This window comes from Arachis hypogaea, chromosome 8 (assembly GCF_003086295.3).
Source record: "Arachis hypogaea cultivar Tifrunner chromosome 8, arahy.Tifrunner.gnm2.J5K5, whole genome shotgun sequence".
Classification (NCBI taxonomy): Eukaryota; Viridiplantae; Streptophyta; class Magnoliopsida; order Fabales; family Fabaceae; genus Arachis; species Arachis hypogaea.
The window spans coordinates 50,529,505-50,545,880 of NC_092043.1; the positions used below are offsets into that span (position 1 = coordinate 50,529,505).

A 16,376-nucleotide genomic window follows, 5' to 3' on the forward strand; every position below is an offset into this window, starting at 1 on the left:
CTTTAGGTCAACGATTTAATATATGTATAAGTTAATTTTTTGTCAAATATAATGAAAATACAAATAAAGAAATAAAGAATAAAAATAAACTTAATAATATCTGACACTACTTCATTTTATTAAATTATTTAAAAATAGCAAAATTCACAAAAAATAATCGTAATATATAAATTGAGGCAATAATTTAAAATTCTATAATTATAATTTAATCAAATACTAATAGTAAAACCAAATTACCTAAACAATATTGAACCTATTCTAGTCCTTAGTCACGTATAGTATAGAATCATTCTTATAACGACAACCAACTGAAATAACATCGTAAGTTTCAATATTTAGAATTCGTGCAAAATCAGACCATCTTCTTGTTAGATAAGCTTCATCATCCGCTATCTATGCAATGTGGCAAGATATAGAATTATCGCACCGAGAAACCAAACTAACTCTTATTCCCCTCAATGGCATTGCATGCATGCAAAAGAAAGCTAGTAATTTCTGAAAAAATTAAAATATGTTAAAAAGTTATTCTAATAATTAACAGTTTAAACTAAGAAAATTTAAATATATTACCAATCATTGAAATTGCATATCTGCATTTGTCACGAATTTAGCAAAACTGAACTGAAAATGAGGGAATTCAATTTCATTATGTGCTCCACTTCGAAGATTTTCGGGCAGACGTAAAAAGCATGGAGGGGATGGAACTTGAACTTGCCCTATAAAGTTCCGTGGATGCAATTCCTCAATCAAAAATCGAGCTCCTCCTAAGAAATCTAACTTTAACCACATTCCATTGGGTTGGTCATAATAGGTGAGTAGATCCAACCATCCTTCGGTAAAGTAGAGACTATTGCCTCTTCTTTGAACGCTTACATCCATGTAGTTGGAACCCGAATCAGTGAAGACAACTCGATGAGGTATTTCATGGATGTGATGCATTGTAAATGCTTGTGGCAAAAAAAAATCGAACTGGAACATTAGACGATAAAAATAACTTAGAGTAACAACAAATAAAAAATTATCAAATGAATAATATAATAGAATGAGTATATGATATTATAAAAAATTATAAATTGTACTTAAAAGGATCAACTTCAATAAAAAACGAAAAATACATTCTTATTCTATGAAGTAGTAAAAAAAACACTAAATATAAAATTATGAATTGACTCTCAAATTTAGATTCATGTACCACAGGAAAACACTATATATAGACTTTAGTAAAACAAAAATAAATATGTAAATTATCTATTATTAAGGTAATTTTTTAATAATGCATTAAATTTTGATTTGATACCATTATAATGAAGATATGTTTCTAAATTAGTATAATTATATATTATTTATTAAATATTAATTACAATATAATTATATTAAAGATATTTTTTTATAAAATAATTTAGAAAAATTATTTGATATACGTGAATCGGGTAACAAAGATTTATTATTATTATTATTATTATTATTATTATTATTATTATTATTATTATTATTATTATTATTATTACTATTATTGATATTATTATTATCATTAAAATTATTAAAAGTATTTTTAATTGATAATTGATAAGTAGTTTAATAGTGCATTAAATATTGATTTGATATAATTATAATGAAGATATGTTGCTAAATTAGTATAATTATATATTATTCATTTAGTATTAATTACAATATAATTATAATAAAATAATTTAGAATAGAAAAAAAATTTTATTCGTTTTGGAGAAAAATGGAGGCATGAGAGATCGACACGTCACCTTTAGTAGTCGGGGGAAAACCCAGTTTTAGTATATAAAGTAGATACTGAATATGAGGTGCACACTCACTTTATCAAATATTGTCGTTTTAAATTCAATACGGTCCAAAATAATTATTCATTTAAAAATATTAAACAACATATTAATTAACTTTTTTTTATTAATAACTAAATTAAATAAGAGAAAACAAGTGCAAAAAGAGGAATTATTTGTCAACTAATATCCCTTTTTGAGATAGTAAATTATTATTATAAGAATGAAATAATTTAACAGAGATTTACTAATCATTTCTTTAAATCACGTGTATAATGATAAAGACAAAACTGAACATATTTCATAAATTGGTAAATAGACAAACACTTACTTCACTTGTTCATCGGCGATTCGAAGCTACACACCACACACTGTGTTTTGTTTTTGCAACCAAAAAAAAAGCCTCTGCAACCTTCAAAAATGGCGGCAGCCACTTCCAGAACCCCATTCTCCACCGTATCTCCATCTTCTTCCACTTCCTCTTCTCACTCCACCTTCCCAAACCGTGTTCTCAGATCCACGCTCCCATTTTCCTCCATTCTCACCAATAATAAGAAGCACCATTCCCTCAAAATATCAAACACCATCTCAAACAACCCTAAACCACGACCACCATCCGCTACCACCACCATCACCACCACCGCACCCTCCATCGCCACTCGTCCTCCCGCCGGCGAGCCTCGCAAGGGCGCAGATATCCTCGTGGAGGCTCTGGAGCGTGAAGGCGTAACCACCGTCTTCGCCTACCCCGGCGGCGCGTCGATGGAGATCCACCAAGCTCTGACGCGCTCCGCCGTCATCCGTAATGTCCTTCCCCGCCACGAACAAGGCGGCGCCTTCGCCGCCGAGGGTTACGCCCGCTCCTCCGGCCTCCCCGGCGTCTGCATCGCCACCTCCGGTCCCGGCGCCACCAACCTCGTGTCCGGCCTCGCCGACGCGATGATGGACTCAATCCCTATCGTCGCCGTGACCGGCCAGGTTCCCCGCCGCATGATCGGAACCGACGCATTTCAAGAAACCCCAATCGTTGAGGTAACTCGATCTATCACGAAGCATAATTACCTTGTTCTTGATGTTGATGAAATCCCTAGGATTGTTAGAGAGGCATTTTTTGTAGCTACTACTGGTAGACCTGGACCTGTTTTGATTGATGTTCCTAAAGATGTTCAGCAACAATTGGCGGTTCCCAATTGGGATTTGCCTGTTAGGGTTGCTGGTTATGTTTCTAGGATGCCAAAGATTCCAAGTTTGGCGGAATTAGAGAGCGTTGTGAGGCTAGTTTCGGAGGCGAAGAAACCGGTTTTGTATGTTGGTGGTGGTTGTTTGAATTGTAGTGAGGAATTGAGAAGGTTTGTGGAGATTACGGGTGTTCCGGTAGCGAGTACTTTGATGGGCCTTGGTGTTTACCCTGTTGGTGGTGATGATTCTCTTCAGATGTTGGGGATGCATGGAACTGTTTATGCTAATTATGCTGTTGATAAGAGTGATTTGTTGCTTGCATTTGGGGTTAGGTTTGATGATCGTGTAACCGGGAAGCTTGAGGCTTTCGCGAGTAGGGCGAAGATTGTGCACATTGATATTGATTCTGCTGAGATTGGGAAGAACAAGATCCCACACGTGTCGATTTGCGCAGATGTGAAAGTGGCATTGGAAGGGATCAATGGGATCTTGGAGGAAAAGGGGGTCAATAAAAAGAATCTTGGTCTTGAGGATTGGAGGGAAGAGCTGAGTGTGCAGAAGCAGAAGTTCCCATTGAGTTATAAGACTTTTGGTGATCTGATTTCGCCGCAGCATGCAATTCAGGTTCTTGATGAGCTCACAAATGGGGATGCAATCATTAGTACCGGTGTAGGTCAGCATCAGATGTGGGCGGCACAGTTTTACAAGTACAAGAGGCCGAGGCAGTGGTTGACATCAGGGGGTCTTGGCGCTATGGGTTTCGGCTTGCCTGCTGCAATTGGCGCAGCTGTGGCTAACCCTGGAACCGTCGTTGTTGACATCGATGGGGATGGTAGCTTCATCATGAATGTGCAAGAGTTGGCAACCATAAAGGTGGAGAATCTACCGGTTAAGATTCTGTTGTTGAATAATCAGCACTTGGGTATGGTTGTTCAGTGGGAAGACAGGTTCTACAAGTCCAATAGAGCTCACACATACCTCGGCAACCCTACGAATGAGGCTGAGATTTTTCCAAACATGTTGAAGTTCGCCGAGGGTTGTGGAATACCAGCAGCACGTGTGACGAAGAAGGAAGATCTTAGAGCCGCAATCAAGAAGATGCTGGACACGCCCGGCCCTTACCTTCTTGATGTGATTGTGCCTCATCAAGAGCATGTCTTGCCAATGATCCCAAGTAATGGATCCTTCAATGATGTGATTACTGAGGGTGATGGAAGAACTAAATACTAATGGTTTTGTATTATGGTATGCTTATTATCATAAATCTAAGTTTTTGACATGTTGTAAGCATCATAGTTTGTTGTAGTAAAACTAGTGCTTTGGTTAGCAACGTTAGTTACTTTCCTTTTCTTCAAGTAGTACTGTAGTAGTAACCAGACAGTGGCATGTATTTGTTGTATGTCATCTTTGTTTCACTCTTACTTTTTTGCTATGGTGAGAGAATGAAGTGATATTTATTAGAGTAAATATATTAGAAGCTTATATAAAATTTCGTATTAGCCTAAAACTTGCACGATTTCTTCTTTTAATGCTAGGGAAACAATAACTTAAAATTATTTTATTTAACTTAACATCTATAATTTTATGTATATTATATTTAATATTATTCAATTATTCTAGTAGTAATTAATCAATATAAAAATAAAATAAATAGTAATTAAAGAATACAAAATAATGTTTCTTTGGGCTATTTTGGTTGGGTTGAATACATGTTTAAAATTTACATTCCTTGGTTTTGATTATAACCTTGGAACTATGATGAGACAATGAAGCATTTTATTAAAATGGTATGAAGATGTCAAGTAGGGTGAATCTAATAGAATCTGTTTGCATTCATTTGGTAATAACAATATCCTCATTCATTGCACTATTTTATGAGGTTAGGACATAAATGGTCCCTTCAACATTTAATGGAAATCATGTCTTTTGTCTTCAAGCAAAACAAATTAGCCACTAAATGTTCAAACACTTTTGAGGCTGAATCAAGTTGCCAACACTGAATAGTGAATAATGTGTCACCTACCATGACCACTTGGTATCATGAATGAATGGTCATTGTTTGCAAATATGATAGGAATCTAAGATTGGTTGCTAAATCAATAAGCATACACGTGCATTTCCAAAACAGGATAAGAGCTTTTTGTGGTAGTAATTGAACAAGGTACCTTAGAATTCATATCAAGACATAATAAATCTTAAAAATCATTCAATTGTTATTGGAAAGGGTTGGATTTAGAATCCAAACTAAAGTTTGAATTAAGTTATTACTACTTCCATCAGTTGTTATGTGTTATTAAAATACAGTCCAAAAATAACACTTAAAAGAGTGAACAGAGCAAGTAACTAACAAATGCAAGCACAAATGATTAGAAATATAATATGCATCCAAACCAAGAATAAATGATTTGCTATCTGTACTTGTTATACTTTATTGAATCTACAAAGTAGGCATGGATATCAATTTTGCTCTCAATTGTTTCTAAATTATTAATCACAAAGTAAAGTACATCTTCTCACTCATTCAAATACCTGAGAAGAAGTAGCTGAGGAAGTATCAAAGGATTTCTTCCTCACCAAGAGGCAAGTGATGATTTTTGAAGGGTTGGAATGAGTGTTATCAAGGCTACAAACAACGAAATCTGGCCGGTGAAGTGCGAGCCGGAGACTATCCTTTCCGACCACCAACGCAGATGCATCAAGCAGGACATGCCAACTGTTCCTGTGAGCCTCAGAAATCCAATGCATTGTTCCATTCACATCTGCTAGAAAAGAGAACAACCCTTTCAAGCTGATCTTACACTTCCTCCTAAAGTTCTGGCTCAGCTGTGAACCCTTGATCCTCAAATCAAGCCAAGCTTTCGGCGCGAGAATCACCTTTGACTCCTTAAAAGAAGCGAATTCGCGTATGCAATCTTCTTCTTCGCCAAGAGTTGTCATGTAGTAGTTACCCTTAACAAAAGGGTAGCTTTCTCCAACCAACATCATAGCATCCTTGTAACTTGGAGTGAAGAGAACAAGGTACTCATCATCCGGCAAGCCGCAATGCTTCAAAACCTTGTTTGTAACTTGGATTTCCGGGATTGAGATAAAACTTCCATGGAATGAAGTTTTCTTGTTGAGAATGTCTAGTAGCCTCGACGGCTCCAACTGCGCTCGATCCATTTCAGGGAGATTGCTTCCAAACAGATACATAGAAGACTCTCTAGGAGTCCCTATTGGCGACTTTCCTCGATCATCTTGTGTGCATTCTGAAGGCTCCTCATTGATGATGAAGCTAGACAAGTCTATTCCATTTCCATCTCCTTGAATTAGGCCTCCATATTCCGGATACTTCGCGAGCACATATTGCTCAACATACTCCATTTCTTTCTGTGTGATCGGACCAGAAAATCTAAGGTCAATTCCCATAGTTGATATGGCCTCAGCTATGATATGAGGAGGAATCACTGCATGGCGTTTCTGTTTCCAGTACCAAAACCAATACAGAACCATTAGTTAGGCTTCAATGAACACAAAATGATGATGCAATACAACATTTAGAAACTAAGAATCTGATAAATAATTTACCTTTATGACCATACTGTTTGATTTAGAACTACTATCTGCTATTAATTTGTGTATAGGAAAATTCTTAGTTTCCTTGACTTCATTTTCCATAATCTCCTGAATAAGGTGAAAGAATTCAGAATTATTCAAAAGCTTTTTAGCAGTTTGAAATAGAAACTCACATGAACTATATAAAAACAATAGCTTTGAATTGTGAACACTTTACCTCAGATCCTCCATGCTCTGTGCTGTTAGTTCCCATAATATTAGCAATATCAATTTGTGATCATAAAAGTTTGAAATTTCTAGAAAATTTAATTACATTGAAATTGAAGGAGGTTTGAATAGAACATGAAAACAATCACTTTGGAAAATGAAGCAAGAAACAAGTGTAAGAATGTGAAACCCTAAAAAAAAAATCACTTAGATGAATCTAATGGCAAAATAATAAAGAAATCAAGTGAAGTATATATTTATATATGAGGTGATGATGAAATGGTGAATAGTTTTATCCTCTTGCACATTAATATTATTATTCTCAGGAATTATTCTTTTGTACCTATAATAATTAACATTATTATTTGTTATAAGAATTTAATTTCGATGTACTGTTAGTGTAAAATAATTTATTTTACACGTGCATCTGATAATGCAATGCCACATCAATAAAAATAACTGCATTTTTTATTGACGGTGTAAATAATCATTTAAAAAATAGATATAATTATATAACTATATTACACTATCAGTGCATCAAAATTAATTTCTTATAACAAATAATAATACTTTACACAGTCGTGCAATCATAATAATTTTTTTGAATAATTATTCACACGATAAATATAAAAAATAATTATTTTTACTAATAAAACAGTTTTATATTGACTAACAATACATTAAAATTAAATTCACACTAAGCCTTAATTTAAAATTTGGACCTGGTTATTATTATTATGGTATCAATTGAAATTTAGAACAACACGTTAGGAGAATATTCTGGAGGTGCAAGTTTGGAATGGCAACAACATCACAGTATATAAAATTTGTTAATGGCAAAGAAACGTCAGTGTGGGAATTTTATATGTTGGATGGAAAATGACCATTTGAGAACCTTTTGATGAAAAAGTCAAACAAAGCCTTGCCTTCATTTTCATTTTGAATCACTTTGCTAAGCATAAGCTGGTTAAGATAATTTTTTTTACCATTGGTGTCTAAATCATGTTATTACTATTAGGAATTCTGATATAATCCAGGTTTGATTTGTGAAATTTTTTTAATGGATAAAAAATATCAGTCATCTATATAAGAAATAAGAATGTATATTTAAATATAAAAAAAACAATGTATTTATATTGAATTAAAAATAATTTTATACGTATACCTAATCTCGCATGGTCACGTTAACAAAAATATCTATATTTTTCACTGACATAAATGATACTCTTAAAAACGGATGTAACTGAATGACGATTTATATTTATAATCAAACTTTATAAATAATATAATAAATTAAATATATATGTAATTTAAATATAAATAAAAGTATAAAAAACAATACTGGTTGATTTTTTATATTCGTGAAAAGTTTGACGCTGCTGTAAAAATGTGTGATTATTTTCTTGTGAAAACATTTGATTAGTTTGGTAATTAAATATTTTGTTAAAAAATATGTAATATATATATATATATATATATATATATATATATATATATATATATATTAATATACTCAAATATGTAATATTGGTTTCTGGTGTTCAATGAAGCATTTTTATTTAAAACTCATTCAAGAAACCGGTAGAAAATGAATTTACGTATTATTTGACTGATTCGGTGTTAAATGCAAGTAAAGAAGAAATGAAATTTATAGAAACATTATTTAAAAGAATTGTAGGCTTGTAGCAAACAACCTGAACAAAATTAATAGGATGGAAATGTGATTAGGTAAAATATGAAATCACCTTCCACTCAAGAGAGGTTACGCATATTTAAAAATAAGGGTTAATTACGATTTTGTCTTTAAAGTATAGGTTAAAAAATTTTTTATTCTCAATCTTTTTTTTTATACAAAATCGTTTTTAAAATTTAACTTAGTTTTAAAATCGTCCTTACTTTAGAGACCAAAATCGTACAAAAATGGCGACAGAAGCGAAGAGAGGTGGATCGTAAACAATTTCTTTTTCTTTTCTGTTTTTCTTGCAGGAGTAAAAACACTCTCTTTCTTTTATTTTTTTTCTTTCTTTTATTTTATAATTTTTTATTATGAGTAATTTAATTCAAAATGTTAAATATTTAAATAAAAAGGACGATTTTAAAATTTGATTTTAAACCTTAAAATTAATTTTGTATGTAAAAAAAAAGACTAAAAACAAAAAAAAATTGTCTATACTAAAATTGTATTTAACTCTAAAAGATAATAAGACAACTTTTTAACATTACCAAAATAATTATCAACTAGACAACTCAAAAGAAAAAAAAAATATTAAAAAACGGTGGTGAATAAAAAAAATAAAGAATTGGCTAATAAATATCTTATAAGGCAATTTTTAAAAAAAGAATATATTCAATGAATTTAAAATATAAAAAACCTTGTTTCAATAAGAAATTTCTTTTTCTACTTAACCCACTAAACCCTAAACTATATTATAAAAAAAAGGTAATATAACATGTTGCCCACACCTCCCGCAAAGTAGATTGTTTTCCTCCTAAAACAAAACTATATTAAGTTATATATAGGTCTTGTAGGGGATTTGACCTTCCATATTAATTGTTTCGGACTTCGGAACAAACCAATTATAGTCTTCAAAAATTAATAAGAAAAAACCAACCAATACAATATAAATCAACATAATCTTTGCTAAGAAAGATGAGAATATGCCGCTTAGAGATGCCTTAAGAAGAAGACTATATATGGACAAGAACGAGGTGGTCACAAGTAATATATTTAATATTACCAAGTCACATATGCATTAACATAAAAACAATTTTGTGAGTGACGGAATGGTTCCAGCGGGCATTGTTGGTTGTCCACGGTATCTTTCTACTAATGAGATCAAGTACTAATTTATTGTAGATGAAAATTTTATTTAAGTTTATCGATGGCAAATGTATAAAGTGCGATTCAAATTCTCGTGTTTTAAGTGGACTAATAAACTAATTTTTAGGGTGTGTTTGGTTTTGCGTTAAAAGGAAGAGAAGCACGTTTGAGTGCATTGAACGCTTCCTCTTTTTGTTTGGATGCTTTTTTTTTTTAAACGCCAACGTGATTTTAGATTCTTAACGTGCGTTTATAAGAAGCTGGAAATTATAGCTTTTGCGTTTAGATAATCACGTTAGGATTGGATTTATTTTGTTTTATCAATTCTACCCTTTACTTCTTTGCTGGTAGTCTTTTTAGTATTCAAATATTTTAAATATATAATTATATTTTTTAATTAAATTTTTACTTTTAATTTTGTATAAAAAAATATTTTTGTTTGGCTTTGTTAAAATTTGTAAGTGTAATTTTTGTATATTAATTTATTATTATAATTTTGTTATAATATAAATTATTGATCTCATTAAAAAGAACAAAATAAATAAAAAATTAATTATAACTAAGAATCAAGTCATGAATAATTAAAATTTATAGTTTAAAATAGTATTAAATAAAAGAGTACTAAAAGTATTAAAAAAATTATAAGTAATATAATTTAATAAAGTATATTTTGATATATATTTTTCATATATTATTTTTGTTTTTGATATAAAAACATATTTTGTCAATTTTTATATATTATTTTTATTTTAATAAGTAAATATTAATTTTATTATAAAATTAATTAATAATATTTATTTAAATAAATAAATTAAAATGATAGAATAATATAAAAAAATTATTTAATTTGATGTCTATTTTAGTAATTTTTTATCTAAAAGTAATTTTGAGTAGTGTAATCCAAACAATATTTACTTTACTATAATCCATTTTGATAAAAGATTACCAAACATAAATCACTTTAACACAAACTCACTTTTCATCAAAATCAAGTTTGCAAAATCAATTTTATGCAAACTCTCATTTACAAACTGAAATCCAAACACACACTTAGTAATAGACATTATTGATTTGAGGTAGGCTCTATATTTAATTTAGAAATGATTTGGATGGTGCAATCAGCAATAGGCATTAGGCAATTTCTCCATTTGCTTTATTGCATTAAATAACTCAATTAATAAATGAAAATCGTGTGACTTTTTACTGAAAATAACGTACAATTTATTAGATGAATGCTAATGAATTCTAAAATAAATAGGAATGCAATGCTCTTTATAAAATAACCTACTATTAGAAGTAAAAATTAAATCATGTGCCCTTCTCTTAGCAAATTATTAGAATTTTATCTACAATACTAATAAAGTATTGTCTCACTAAATAGGATGACTACATTAATTAAACAATATCATTAAATTCTATTACATATCATGTAAATAGATTAATAATTCAAATTTAATATTTAGAATTTAAGATTTAAAATATTTTATTTTTTATCTTTAATAGTTAATTTTTTGTTTTTTTTAATGGGTTGTTGCTGTATGCACAAGACAAAATTTGAACTCTAGACACTTACTTAAACAGACGAGTGAACTGACAATTCGACCAACCCAAATTGATTATAGCAAATTAATTTTAAAGAGCATTGCACTTCTTATTTTCTCTTGTACGCAGTAGCATACGCCTGAAATACTATTTTAATAAGAAATTTACTCGTTCGTCTTCGTCTGATATAATTTTAATTGTTTCCAAGTCCTAACGTCTGTATAAATAGGGTATAATGTGACAGCAAAAAGTAGCTTACAATTTGTTCAAGAATCATGCTAGGAATAACCCTGGTCGTGCATCATCATCATCAAACCCAAGATTGCTTCAAAAAACAAAATGCATGGTTACGTTGAACTGTGTACCCTAAGAGGAAATTATGGCACTTCAAGATCAGAGTCACTTTCAATTCCACAAGATTCTGCCTAGAATGGATACGACCAATAGTGTTATCAATCACCAACCAAGTATCAATTTTCACCATAAATCATGTTAAACAACAAAATCATGTCTCTGCAATGGAGCTAGTTCCTCTGTCAACAGGAACGGAGCCAGTAGGATAGAAACGCGCACCTCGCATACTTTTTTGTATTAATTTATGTTGGAAGTAAAGAAATTATCTTAGAAATTATTCCAAAACAAGAACCTCCTTGTCTGTCTATTGTCTCCAAAGTCCAAATATGATTCTATGCTTAACATGTCTATCTCCTCTATCTCGGCACAATAATCAAACACTACCCTTTAGTCCAAACCTTGTCATTTTTGCAGAAATTAACCATATCCAAAATGAAAAGAAATTCCGACTCACAGAATTATTCCTAATACCTTGGGTTGAGAGTTGTGTCAGCTCACAAAACTGCACTACTAAAAACATCACAGGCAAAATGAACACAAGTTTATTAAATTGACAGGAATAATCTAAGTATTCTCAATTCTGTACACTAGTGTGGATAAGTTGTCCGTTTAACATGGAAAAGAGCAACATTTTGAACCCTATCTAAATGTTCATAGCAGTAAGCCAGTAACTGAGTCAACCCTATATTCAAAATCTAGCTGGCTGGCGACAATAAACCAAGAAGCTGCACAAAACTTGGGCAGACCAACATGGGTGCTGAATAACTGCCTCACTCCTTGCTCAATGCATATACTAATACACACACACCTATTTTACTGAACTACAATTGTCTCAGGACAATATAAGCAACGATTGCTCTATATTTTATATCCAGGATTTGATTTGAACACCATGTTTCATCTGTTAATTGCATTCAGCCTCTGCTCATTGTAAAAGATTATAACATGTGCATACCGCGAAGGTGACTCCTTGAACTAGTCTATAACCTGAAATGTCACCCATTTGCTTGATCACCACCTCCTTCCATGCGCTGCAAAGAATAAACAAAGGAAACACATTGAAAGATTTTACAAATTGATGGTTGGAATAGCTTAATTCTGGTGACTTGGCTGACAGTTCTAAAGAAACTATAGGAGCAATACAAGAATTAGGAAAAGGACTCACCATTCTTTTGCTAACATAAGGTTGTATGTTGAGTGGCATCTCAGATTGAGTTTCAACATTGAATAAATTTCGTTTCTCCTTCTCGAATTCTTTCCGGGATTCTTTTCTGCTACCGGATTGCCAGACTCTACCAAAATTAGGAAGCCATGTGGGATCATATTCATTTCGCACAACCTCTCCTCTCTTTTCCCTCTCCAGCTCAATCTTTCTCCTTTCTGCCCAAGCAGCTCCAACTCGCTTTGGATTCAATTTTTTGGACTTCCCAGACATGTTTGAATTGGAAGCTACACCTCCTAAAACAGGTATAGAATGTATCTGAAATCCCTCAGTTGCTTCAAACCATGGTGGGGGTGCTCCAGAATGAACATTTCCACCAGCATTTTCGGAAGGCACAGAAGAGATTTGGGTGAGCATCTGTAGACCTAAAAATGCAGGACCATAAGCAGAAAACACATCACTCAAGCAAGTTAATCACACATACAAACTCCTCTATGCTAATGCTCCATAAGCAAGTTGGATTTGGATCTTCTAAAGTTTGAATTTCACTTTAGAGAGTAAAATGTGATCTTCTACCTTTGAATAGTTTCTCTTTCATATTTATTCTTGGTCCCACCTATGAAATAAATGGTAAGAGATCACACTTTACTCTCTAAAGTAAAATTCAAACTTTAGAGAATCCAAATCCAAGCAAGTTATAATGCCATAGTAAGTACATAACTTTTTTGGTGTACAGCATAATCTTAAATATATGCCATACGCTCTGCAATTTACTGGCTATAGTATTATAAGAAAAGAAGCAAAATAGCTTTGATACATATGTAGATAAGTACCATGATGACTGCTCTCTCGGCTTAGCATTCTACCGTCTAACACCTGATACATTCATACAGAACCAAATCCTTTTATAACTTATAAGCGTTGATGTTAGAAACAATATTTGTAGACACAATATTAAGAGACCAACAAATGGAAGAATCAAGACAAGAATATTCAAAATAAATATATTCATGGATTGGCAAGACAAAACTTTTTCTTTCTGCAAAACTCAAAGAATATTGATCTTGCAAACCAATGAAGTTACCAATCATTGACTTCGAATATGAGACACAAATAGCTAGATTCAGATGAGAAACAAATAAGGCCTTAAAAGTTAGAATAGTAGAGGAAGAAGACAAGGAACTAACCCCTTTATTACCGGAGAAATGGCTTTTCTTGTCAACTGAGACACAATATAAGCAGGCAGAAGATAAGACCCAATTTTAAAAAATCCGATGTGGATAATAGTTGTAAGGGATACAGAAAGAAATTTCTAACACACAGGATATCCTTACCTACAAAATCCTGCAAGGCAAAAGAATTTTCACCAGAGCACGATGCTTCCAAAGGTACCACAGACGTAGCGTAACCTAAAACACCAGCATTGTGAACTCCAGAGAGTCCCGATATCTGATTCTCATTTGTATAGTATTGTAAAGGCAAAACATCATTTGAAGAAGGATATGATTTAACGGAATGGGAATAAACATTTTCAAAACTATCAATATTTCCATTGTTGGGTTGATTATGGATATCACTTGAAGGACCAATCACAGCTCCACGACATCCACCACTCCCCGACACAGCTTCATTTTGCAGAGCCTCACACTTCTTCTCCCACTGCAGTTGCAAAGAAACAAACAATAACTAGCAATGAGAAATCACATTCCAAAATCAACACATCCATTACATTCTAATTCTAAAACTGTTAGTAATTTGTAGTTCATGCCAATTCATAACGGGACCAATTTGGTATAAAAACAAATTTATCAATCACCTTAGCAACATCATCATCAGAGACCATAAAAGCATCCAACTGATCCACCGAGCCACCATTTTTCCAGAAGAAGTGCTTCAAATTCTTCACATGCTCAGCACTCGCAAGGTGATGAATTCCATTAGCACTAACACAATAACCACGCGCCACACATTCAATTGAATTATTTAAAAAAAAAAACAACTCAAGCAATAATCCTACAGCTTCGAATTTCAAAACGCAAATTAAGAGTAAATAAAAATAGGATCGAGTTTTGGAAACTGGCGGTTACCAGGCAAAGGAACTATGGAGCTCAACGATATCAACGTCGCAGAAGACGCACCAGAACCGGTTCTGAGAAGCAAACTGAGGAGAGAGAAATTTAGGGTTTTTGAGGAAGAATCGAACGTCGGTGAGCTTATTGCGGAACCTGGAGAGGAAATTGGAGAGTGATTTGTTATGGTTGGGGAAGTACTTGTGGCGGAGACCTTGGTTGTGATTCAGCTTGCATACTTTGCAGAATTCGAACTCGTTTTTCTTCGTCTTCTTCTTCTCATTCTCATTGTTGTTGGTGGTGGTTTTTGACGTCATTTTAGGGTTCGTTATTCTGTTACTGATGCTCTCCGATTGTTCCCCACCGGCATCGCCAGCGAAACGCACCTTCTCTTTCGTCGTTCTCCGCTCTCAAGCCTGAATTTTTTTTTTTTGTCATGTGTAGGGTCCGATAACCCAACCCGAAAGCCCAAGTAGAATAGTAGAAAGAAAGGCCTGGGCTTTATTGGATTGTTTTAAATCTAGTCCTGAAACCTGTCCAAAAATATCTAGCCATCGAAAAATAATAATTGTGAAACTCCAAAATATTTAAATTTGTTGAGAGTGGGATTTGAACCCACGCCCTTTCGGACCAGAACCTTAATCTGGCGCCTTAGACCAACTCGGCCATCTCAACTTGTGAAAACAAGATGCAAACTAAGATATTTATATCTGATTTTATAAGTGCACTACAAGAGAATAATAAGGTAAAAGAAGAAGAAAAACAAAATGAAATTTACCTTCTAAAGTTTTAAAATTTACAATTTGACGTGCTAAAGCAAATGTGTAAATAAGAGAGTAATTTGAAAATAAAATTTGCTCAAGGTCTTCCTTGTTGTAAAATTAAAACACTTTAGGGATCAAACAATAAAGAGAAATGTTATATGCACTATTTTTTAGTATTGCTCTCTTGTACACGTCTATTTTTTATACAGCAAATATCTTTCACGATATAAAATGTATATTAAAATAAAGTTTCATAGGCTAAATAGTAATAAAAAAATTTTATAAAAAGAATTTGGTAATAATAGATTGAGTAGAGTTGAGAAGAGTAGGGTTATGGTGTTGATTGTGTTGTACAAATGGGTGAAGCTATATAGTATGGATTATGGAGTCAGGCATGAAAATGTTGTGTTCAAAGAAAAATGGTAAAAGGTAAAAGTAGAAGTAGTGTTGCATGCTTCACGCCATTCCATATTTCATTAGGGCCAGACCCAGCTACATAGCTATAATCATAATAATAATATTATTAATAATAAATAATAAAAATAAATGAATATATTTGAAAGTGAGAAAAATGATTTTAAAATGTTGGATATGTCACATGTTAATAATTCACACACTCCTATTAAAAAAAAGTGTTAATAATAATTCAGTAATATTTTCCAAAGACCATATATATTTACCATTTGAATATTGAGATGCATTAAAAATGTAGGAACAACTTATTACCTAGAAAGGTCGAAGAGACCCAAACTTGATTAGTTGACATTTAAAAATATCCCAAACTTTAGCTACCACGGTTTATTGGAAAAAATAATTACCTCATAATTAAACGGTTCAAATTTACAAAATATTTGAAAAATATTTTTATCTCAGGAAAATTAAAATAAATCCTATTACGTGAAATATCAAAAATTATTTATCAAATTAGTCGTT

General features: G+C 32.3%; 3 protein-coding genes and 1 non-coding gene across 4 annotated transcripts; 1 reads left to right on the plus strand and 3 right to left on the minus strand.

Moving 5' to 3' along the window:
* The first annotated feature begins 2,039 nt into the window (after positions 1–2,039).
* Positions 2,040–4,476, plus strand: LOC112708149 (acetolactate synthase 3, chloroplastic). The gene has a single exon (XM_025760307.3). The coding sequence runs from the start codon at positions 2,211–2,213 to the stop codon at positions 4,197–4,199; it is 1,989 nt and encodes a 662-aa protein (XP_025616092.1). The 5' UTR covers positions 2,040–2,210; the 3' UTR covers positions 4,200–4,476.
* An 833-nt stretch (positions 4,477–5,309) lies between these two features.
* Positions 5,310–7,040, minus strand: LOC112708150 (uncharacterized). The gene is made up of 3 exons (XM_025760308.3): positions 6,742–7,040; positions 6,537–6,632; positions 5,310–6,428 (listed from the first exon to the last, which is right to left on the minus strand). Exons 1-3 carry the CDS (start codon positions 6,775–6,777, stop codon positions 5,487–5,489), a joined length of 1,074 nt encoding a protein of 357 aa, XP_025616093.1. The 5' UTR covers positions 6,778–7,040; the 3' UTR covers positions 5,310–5,486.
* A 4,927-nt stretch (positions 7,041–11,967) lies between these two features.
* Positions 11,968–15,170, minus strand: LOC112708151 (TITAN-like protein). The gene is made up of 7 exons (XM_025760309.2): positions 14,698–15,170; positions 14,427–14,553; positions 13,945–14,269; positions 13,798–13,832; positions 13,444–13,486; positions 12,614–13,035; positions 11,968–12,479 (listed from the first exon to the last, which is right to left on the minus strand). Exons 1-7 carry the CDS (start codon positions 14,994–14,996, stop codon positions 12,444–12,446), a joined length of 1,287 nt encoding a protein of 428 aa, XP_025616094.1. The 5' UTR covers positions 14,997–15,170; the 3' UTR covers positions 11,968–12,443.
* A 103-nt stretch (positions 15,171–15,273) lies between these two features.
* On the minus strand, positions 15,274–15,354 carry TRNAL-AAG (transfer RNA leucine (anticodon AAG)). The gene has a single exon. It is a non-coding gene; the product is annotated as a tRNA-Leu (tRNA).
* Between the last annotated feature and the right edge of the window lie 1,022 nt (positions 15,355–16,376).